This window comes from Morus notabilis, unplaced genomic scaffold (genome assembly GCF_000414095.1).
Source record: "Morus notabilis unplaced genomic scaffold, ASM41409v2 Scaffold917, whole genome shotgun sequence".
In the NCBI taxonomy this organism is placed as follows: Eukaryota; Viridiplantae; Streptophyta; class Magnoliopsida; order Rosales; family Moraceae; genus Morus; species Morus notabilis.
Genome location: NW_010362501.1, coordinates 105,297 through 114,426, shown reverse-complemented (window position 1 = coordinate 114,426; position 9,130 = coordinate 105,297). Strand labels below are relative to the sequence as shown.

The following is a 9,130-nucleotide window of genomic DNA, read 5'->3' as shown; positions in this document are numbered from 1 at the left end:
GAAATCGTCGACGGTGGAGGTTAGGGAACCAACGTCGGCGTTTGAGTGGGGAATCGCGGCGGAGCAACGTCAGAAATCATCGACGGAGGAGACACAACCTGTTTTAAGTGTCGATTTTGAAGATTCTTGCGGAGTCACGGCGGAATCGGGCGTCTATGGGACTGGGTTTCACGATTCCGGTCCGATGGGTTCCTATCTTCATGTGATTAGGGTTGGGGTTAGCAACTCCGGTGGGATAGGTTCCAATTTCGGCGATTTGGAGACTGCGTCTTGGGATTTAAGGACTGGGTCTTTGAATTCAAGAGTCAGCGTGAGGCTGACGGCACTCCGAGCAATTTTTCGCGATCTGGTGCGATATTGCTCAGATCTAAGTCAATCGGTACTTTCTTGGGCATGGCTGAAGAGGAATTCGACGGAAGGTTGGATGAGTTAAAGAAAGAAATCAGAGAAACTCACGAATCAATGATGAAGGGAGTTGGGGAATTTAGAAAAAAAGTAAGGGAAAATTTTGCTCAGATTCGAAAGATGATGGAAGAACAGAGGTGATTCTTGGCAGTGTCAGAGATAGCGAAATCGTCGACGGTGGAGGTTAGGGAACCAACGTCGGCGTTTGAGTGGGGAATCGCGGCGGAGCAACGTCAGAAATCATCGACGGAGGAGACACAACCTGTTTTAAGTGTCGATTTTGAAGATTCTTGCGGAGTCACGGCGGAATCGGGCGTCTATGGGACTGGGTTTCACGATTCCGGTCCGATGGGTTCCTATCTTCATGTGATTAGGGTTGGGGTTAGCAACTCCGGTGGGATAGGTTCCAATTTCGGCGATTTGGAGACTGCGTCTTGGGATTTAAGGACTGGGTCTTTGAATTCAAGAGTCATTACGGCTGATTTTCGAGCAATTTTGACTAGGTCTTCGTCTTCCAGCGTGATTGGGACTGGGTCAGGGATTTTCAGGGCGAATTCCAACAAGGGTTGGGTTGGGTTCCGAAATTCCGGCCGGATTTGGATTGGGTGCCGAGATTCTGGCGCAATTGGGGTTGATTTCTGCGCAATTGGGGATGGGCCTCCCAGCACCAGCGTGTTTGGGGCCGGAATCGGGAATTTAGGCGTGAGTTCTGGTGAAATCAGGGCTGTTTCTTGGTCTGCCTGTGTGGACAGGGCAACTTTAGCAAGGTTGGGGCTGGACTTCCTAATTCCAGCAAGATTGAGGCTAATTTTGGTGCAATTGGAGTTCACCCTCGAAATTTCAGCGAGTTTGGGGCAAGGTATGCATAAATTGGTGTGCCTAGAGTTCAAATTAGGAAGTTCGCAAATGGCAGACTTGAAATTGGTGGGTTTGCAACTTCAAAACCCAACGTTTATCTGGTTCACTGCTTTAGGACCCATTGTTGTTGGGATCGTCGCTACCGAGTTCATGGTTCCAAGCCTCTCTGTTGTAGCCTTCGTCACCGCTGAGCTTAACTCTCCTAGAGTCAATGCTCCATTTGACGTTCCAAGATTCAAGCTCATCGATATGGGAAGGAAGTGGAGTCATTCGGCTGCAATTTCTTGACTTACACCTTGAGGACAAGGTGTTTGTTTGGAGCAGGAGTAATGATAGGAACTTGTTAATTGGTTAGAGAAGTTAGTAGTTTGTTAGAAAGGATGTTATTAGTTAGTTACTGTGGACTTTAGTTGGGGAGGGAATTAGTTAGAGAAGGCAGGGGATATTAAAAGGGGGGTTCGGGAATTGAGGGAGAGGAGGAAAAATACTGGAGTTTGAGGAAGTCTTGGCTTAGGCTAAGCAAGGGGAGGTTAGCAGTACCTCGAATCACTGCATTATAATTCATTCTTTCATTCAATAAAGATTCATCTTTCTCTTCTCAATTCTTCTCATTTCTTGAGAATTGCCTTAGATCTTATCATAATCATATTTCATAAGCATTTTTATTCTTGACCACAAGCAAAATATTACAAAGGTTGTGAATGAGCTTTCAATGGAGTTGCCTTGGGGAATCAAAATCTATACAGTACTTTGTTTAATGCCTGTGTAGAAAACAACAAAGTAAAGCAAGAGGAAAAGTTGTATCCATGAAACTTATGAACACCATCGTTGTGACGAACCTTAGCAACCCCAAATTGCAACCGGAGTTATTCCAATCCTCATAAACCTGCGACATTATAATCAACTTCACCTTGATCACAGAAGCAAGCAAACACGAAGGTAGGAATGTAGGACAAATACAAGGGTAGAGTGATATAAGGTGCCTTGAAACTCCCTCCTAGTTATTATGCACGCAAGCAAGAAGAACCTTTGGTGGGCAAACTGGGAAATGCGTCGCAACAAGTTCAGAAAATAAATGATTTGAAGAAATGACTGGTTTTGAAGGTGCATTTAGAAACATGACCGAAATTTGCGGTTTTAAAAAGATGGCCGCCTTCAATAAATCATTTTTTTGGTCATTTTCCAAAATTCAGGGGAAAAAAGGCCATTTATTTTCAGCCACTGCAATTTCCCAAATTAAAAATGGAATACATAAACAAGATGGCAGAATTGTCATACTCCATTATTCGCATGTAAGCCATATTGCCATTTCCATGACCAGATATTTTCCCACATGCAAATCCCAGGCAGCGTGCTATAAATTGTTCTTCAGCAGATAAACGGCTGAGCTCTAGTAAACACAAAAACTCCTCCACTGCCAACTGCGCGTCCCAAAAGCATGTTGGAGTCTAAATAAGAAAGATAATACAGGCCTCCTACTGATCGGCTGCAATTCAGAAGTGTGTTACTTTTTAAAGTCAACATACAAATCTACGACTGAAATGTAAAACAACAAGCATTGGACAACATTAGCATACCGTCCTGGATCTGGATTTGTAACAGGAATTTGAGCTTTGAAAGTACGAAGGAACTGCAAAATCTGTACAAAATATATCCATAAGTTCTCGAAAAAGCAAGGCTGTGGTTGAATTGGAATCACATTCATTTTGCATTACTCACCTGGAGACTTATAAACGACCGTGGTAGTATCGCTGAAGCAATTAAAGCCTGTACTTCTTCACTGATTTTTAAATTCTGAAAAGTGATCTGTCATATAAAACAAGAAGGCCTCAAATAAGGTTAGAAGAAGGGCATCTAGAAGTTCTTAACAAGTACTAACGAATAACACAAATTACAGTCTAACTATGGACTACAGTTGCAAAGAAAACATTGTAATATAGATGCAAGGATTCAAGAAGTATATGACATCTGTAGACTACGCCCACATGAATTGAGATTGATGAATAGCGAAATCAATTTCCTTGCATAACTAAAGCTACATGCACATATCATTGGCTAATTACGTTTCCATTTGAAGGTTTGATGATGCCAGAGCTGAAAGTTGATCATAAACTATGGAAAGCAGAAACACACAGCATATTTGTGAAAAGAAATTTTTATAAACGTCATATTAGATGATTAATTGGTCTGAAACATATTCCTTCAGTCTTGGTTAAAGTCAACATATCCTATAAAATTAATCCAGGGATCAGCTAAAAGTCAACGATGATCATTAAAATCAACTGCATTGCATTGGAACGGCAAAATTTAGTAGGATCGAATCAGAAGAGTTATATTTTGGAACGAAAATAGAGAGGGTTGGGTTAATACCTAATCTGAACCTATTGTTATGGGCAAAAATTGATTTCTTATCAACAAGAATCAAAGCTATGCAGAGGAAAAGCTAATTGGCTAATTGTAAAGCTGAAGTCAGCAATTTCCTTCTTTAGGAGGATGGCATCGTGAAACTTATCTTCAATTTCATCCCACAGAAGTTTGCATTCCATTTTTATTTTTCTCTAATGTTTTTCTCTGTATCTGTATGCTCTATGTGGTAAATGTAATAATGCCTCCAAAAGAAGTAATGATAAGAAAGTGAACATGAAGTTATTGCATATGAAAGGAAATATTGATTGCTTTGGAGCTATTATCTACAGAAAGTAGGTGCAAATTACAAAGTGGGTTACAGTGGATACTCGTGAAAGAAACCCTCAGACTTTTGAGGATAACAATCAGGATCAATCTTTCTTTGGGATAGGATTCAATACTGGGATTTCTTTGTGGGCATCTGTGTCTGACAGCTTTAAAAATGTTCCTTTCTTTCTTATTTTAGGCATTTGAGTAGTTTCTAGTGGTTGGTGTTCCGGGTTGTCTATGGTCCTGTTTTCTATCTATTGACTTAAATTGGAGGCAATACTATAAGAAGAAAAAAGAATAACAAACAAGAGCACGACAAATAACAGAAACCTACAGTGAGGCAACCCCCAGAACATGTCTTCATAAAAGACCAGAGGGAATCGGATGTTTTCCCCCTTTCCTTCCTATTAATAGAGTTCAGTTTCTTATAAGTAAATAACCTCGCCAGTCAACCAAATATTAGGGAACATCCACATGCATTCGACATTTTAGAAATCATCATTTCATAAAAGTGCGGAAACTGACCTCTTCAAACTGAAGGTAGACGTTACGAATGGAAACAAGATCAAACTTTGCAGACACAAGAAGAGTTGCACCTTCTTGTTCCTGAAAGACGGAAAACCAAAACATTAGAAGGAAACGTAATGGCTGGAGTTTAACAGAGAGACGTCCTTTGGTCTGATATTGACATACTATATCCTAGGCTTAGTTATTCCAAAGTAAAGAAATGGTTTGAAAATAGGGAGTAAGGTGTACTTTCATACCTCTAGTAGAGTTGGGATACTCCATTGAACGACATTGCGGATGATACCCCCCCTGGATTGATCCCGACATTCGAATTTTTGAAAGATTTGACCGACCTGTAACCACATTAATGCAAAGCAAATGATCCAGAAGGAAACCAAGAGTAGACAGAATCATAAATGACACGAGTTGAAAACAAACTGTTCCAAATAAGAATGAGAAACGGAATCAAGAGTAGGGAAAAAGGTTATGAAGAGTGAATTATTAAACCAAGGTCGCACTAATAAAAAAAGCACAAACCGCTGGTCTCCAGTATTGTACAAGGATCTGTAAATAATGGAGTAACTCTTCATAGATAAAGCTTTTTCAGCAAGAAAAACAATTTACAAGGACCAAAAGGACTCGAACTGTTTTTTAGACTCAGAAAATTTCAGGTATATATCATAATTTGAAAGGAAAAGAAATTGATTCTATGTGTTTTACTTTCTTTTCCCTCTCTCTTCACTTGGAAGCGGTATTAGGGGTTCAATGACAAGTTCAGAAATTTGAAGCAGAGCTTTTCTTTTTTTTCTTTTTTGTAGTCACAATACAAAAAAGAAATGGTATCGCAAGGAAAGTCAAGATAAAAGCAATGGTGTTTATACCTGAAAGAAGGGAAGCCTTGCAGCAGCTTCCAGAAGAACAAGAACATCAGGGGCTGAGGTATACTGCAAGCGCCACGTCCCGTCCAATTTCTCCAAGTCAATGGGCGCACCCCTGTTGTAACCTTCCACAGTCACCTGCCAATTTTGTTTGCAATTCAGTACAGAACAACCTCGATATATTACTCCTGACGCACAGTAAAAGATATTTCATGAAAGAGCCTCTTTAAACAAGAATGACATAAGATAGAGAGGTAGCTTAAACAAAACAAATAATGAAGGAAGGAAGGAAGGAAGCAGACCAAGGCCTCCTCTATCGAAGAGCGCTGATCAGCAGTCGTTACGAGGCCGCGTTGTGTGTCCTGGATCGCTCTCAGGAGATCGTGTTTTTTGTTCTCGACCTCAAATTCTATGGCCTGGGGAAAAAAAAAAAAAACAATCAAGCACAGTCATGAGTATGTAAGGAAATGGTTTGAAAGAAAAGAAAAGAAGGCATGGGGAGAAATGGAGTAAAGAACCACTTGAGTTGGCTGGGATGCTAGAGTCGCCGAGCGGGGTGACAACGTGAACGCCTTTTTGTTCGAGAGAAGAAATGAGCCACAAGGCTTAATCTTGTCAACGGCTCTTCTCCTTCCGGTCGAAATGTACAATGGAGAAGCAAAAGCCAAGTCCATTTCTTAGTACAACTAGGCTATGAGATGCAACAAAAGTGACATGAATTCAGCTAAAAAGTCTTTATCAGATATAAGAGAGAAAATGTTGAAATGAATCATATTTTCAGAAAAAAAAACTCTTAACACAAAAATTCAGCTGAACAGGCTCCATTTTCAAAATATAAATAACATATTCCCAAAGATTTCCAAAAAAAAAAAAATACGGTTTAATTACAAAATCAGTACTGCAATATATAGTTATTATAATAATCAGACTGAGAATCCAAGCAATATTTTGAACAGAAGAAAACATAATTAACCAAGCAATGATAATTTATCGCCATAAAGGTGGGATATTCATGAAAAATTTAAAAAAAAATCCAGAAAAAACCCGAATACAAAATGCCACGCTTCGACAGGGAGAAACAAGTTTGGTGTACAAATTGATAACTACCATCATGCCCATTGAAGATTCTTTTTTTTTTTTAATGAAGATATTTGTGTTAGCAAATAGCAAATGCAGAAGCAGTCTTTTCTTTTGTTCGTTTAGTAATTAGATTAGATTAAAGATTAGATTAGATTAGAAAGCGAGAAGAGAGTAGACGGAGAGAACAGAATAGTACCTGGCTTGGTTTGGTTTTGGTTTGAATATAAAAATGAAATGATTGATTTTGATTGTATCAGTTTTTTCTTTGTTTGTGCGGAGAGATGAAGACCTCTCAGTCTTTTCTAATTGTTAAAATACACTTTCAGATTCTGAAAGCCAAAATATATATATATATATATATAATTATATATGTTTCTCTGCAAATAAATCCTAATATTATTTCCTCGCTAAATGTTTTGAGATTTTCTTTTTCAAAAGGAAATGTACTCTTTCATTAGCCACGAATAATAGCGAGTCCATTAATTTATTTTAATGTTACTTACAGCTGGTCCCCTCTTACTCTCATGTGCTTAAAATAAATTGATATGGATGTGTCTCTTTTTTTACACTCCGTTTAATAGGTGGGAAAAAAAAAGAAAATGAAAAGAAAACGCATAAAAAAAATGTGAAAGAAAGATAAAAAAAAGTAGACGGAGAGAACAGCTGTAGATATTAATTTAGATTTTAAGATAATGACTTAAATGTTTGGTACAATGAGAAGGAAAAAAAAAATATAATGTTTGGTACAATGAGAAGGAAAAAAAATATATAATAACTTAAATGATTATTTTATCACTTGTTTAATATTAATTTAGATTTTAAGATAAGGACACAAAAGTAAATTTAGCCATCAATGAGTGAATTTGAGTTTTCTTTCTAATGTTAGAGAGATAAAAAAAATTATCCCACCATAATTCTTTTCCATCATATTTTCTTTTCTCTCCTCTCTTCATTCTTATCAAACAACTAACTCTATCATTTTTCATCCAATAATTCTTCTACATACTTCCTTCCTTCCACTTTTTCATCATACCAAATGTTGACGGTTGGATTTCGTCAACAATAAACCCGCCGGATTACCTTGGGGTTACCCTTTGGATTATCGGCTTGTGGGTTTAATGAAAGTGTGGATTCTAGTTTGATTTAAGTATTTTTGTGTTTGAATGAACTGTATGTAAATGAACAAGAAGAATTTTATAGTGGTTCACTTTATAAAATTAGAGCTACATCCACTGTGTATATTGTATTTCTTTTGTGGAGATTATAATTTACAATAAATGTTATATCTCTCTCTTGTTCTTTCTCCTCTGGAATCTCTGGACCTCTTCCCTATTGGGGGTCCTTATTCTTTTATACTCGGGCTTCCTTCACTGGGTGGGTTTCCTTCGTAGGTAGGAACACTCAAGTGCTCTCCCTCTCTAGGCCCAGACATAGCCCACTAATTAGTACTGTTCACTCAACCAATTAGTCTTCTATTACGGCTCTGTGACTCTCCGTAATGCTTTTCTGTCCCCTAGGGGGGACGGTTTGTAAACTTGCAAGGGGGGGGGGGGGGGGGGGTGGGGGCAGTTTGTAAACTTGCAATTAATGCTGTCAGACTTCTCTTACTTTTGCACGTAACCCGTCGTGTCTTAAAGGGACGTTCCCCTCGTCATCAGTGCTGTTTAGCCTTTCTCGCCCTTTCTAGCGATCTTTTCTACAGTCGAGGGATCTTGTCGTGTCAACCCAGGCGGAGTCAATCGTCGACGCCTCATGGGGTCGTCGCCCTAATCACGGACTTCATCTTCGGGCTCTACAGCTGATCTTGAGGGAAACGAAGCGTCGAGGGTTGAGTGCTCGACGGAAAGCAAGAATAGCCACGTGTCGTGGTGCCGTTGGTCCAGGTGTCCATCATATTTTCCCACACAACAGCCACCCCCCAGGTCGAGGGCTCCTTTCTTAGGCGGCCTCGAGCTCTAGGTTCGGTCTGTCCTTTCCGTGCTTCGGGTGTGGGAAATCGGTCCCGAACCTTCATCCGCAATGATGGCCTGGGTGCTTTGGGTGTGTAACCGTCGCGTCGATTGGTTTGGCATAATGATGAGTATCCGTGTTTCAAGAAAACGAATATAGGCCGTCGGATTTGTGTCTTTTCGATTTCCCGCCCTTCTCCTTACCGTCAGATTCGGAGAGTGATCCCTGGCCGTTGGTCTTTTGGGGTTTTCATCCGACGGTTGGGGGTCTTCATTCCCGACTCTTTAAATACTCTTCATGAATCCGAGGGTCATTTTTTCCTTCTTCGAAACTTCAAAAAAACTTTTTGCTGCTGCTTTGCCGGGACATCCGTACTTTTGCCGGAACCCTGCTTGCTGAACTTCCGCCTTCGTCCTTCCCGTCCTCCGTGGTGTACTACGAAACCGTCCCGGATATACTTCTTCACCGGTAAGTTTCTGGACCTTTTCTCTCTTTGCGTACTCACGGGGTTTCTCCCGTTGTGTACCAGGAATATGTAAACATATATGCAGAAAATGAGAACATATATTAGTTAAAGATACTTACTTTATTGTGTTCTGTCGTACCGGATGACCTGGCTTTTATATACGCGCATTTTTGTCTGTTTTGTCTTCGGTTTCTGGGTTTTGGGGAACCCGCGGTTCCTATGAACACTCTCGTTACCATTCTTGTATGAATGGTCGACGTTTAACTAGTCGTCGCTTAGAGTAGTCACCGTTTATTCCTCTCGACGTTAG

General features: G+C 39.9%; 1 protein-coding gene across 3 annotated transcripts; it reads right to left on the bottom strand.

Moving 5' to 3' along the window:
• Window positions 1-1,899: 1,899 nt before the first annotated feature.
• LOC21387327 (probable plastid-lipid-associated protein 10, chloroplastic) lies at window positions 1,900-6,718 on the bottom strand. Of its 3 annotated transcripts, none has more exons than XR_002902539.1 (10): window positions 6,601-6,718; window positions 5,843-6,015; window positions 5,627-5,740; window positions 5,328-5,462; window positions 4,704-4,799; window positions 4,465-4,545; window positions 2,983-3,069; window positions 2,841-2,902; window positions 2,542-2,749; window positions 1,900-2,304 (listed from the first exon to the last, which is right to left on the bottom strand). XR_002902539.1 is itself a non-coding variant. In XM_024168295.1 (9 exons), exons 2-9 carry the CDS (start codon window positions 5,996-5,998, stop codon window positions 2,632-2,634), a joined length of 846 nt encoding a protein of 281 aa, XP_024024063.1. In that variant the 5' UTR covers window positions 5,999-6,015; window positions 6,601-6,718; the 3' UTR covers window positions 1,900-2,631. The 3 variants fall into 3 exon arrangements, 1 of the variants encoding a protein (XP_024024063.1); XR_002902540.1 differs by having other exon boundaries at window positions 1,900-2,149; XM_024168295.1 differs by having other exon boundaries at window positions 1,900-2,749; window positions 5,846-6,015.
• Window positions 6,719-9,130: the final 2,412 nt, after the last annotated feature.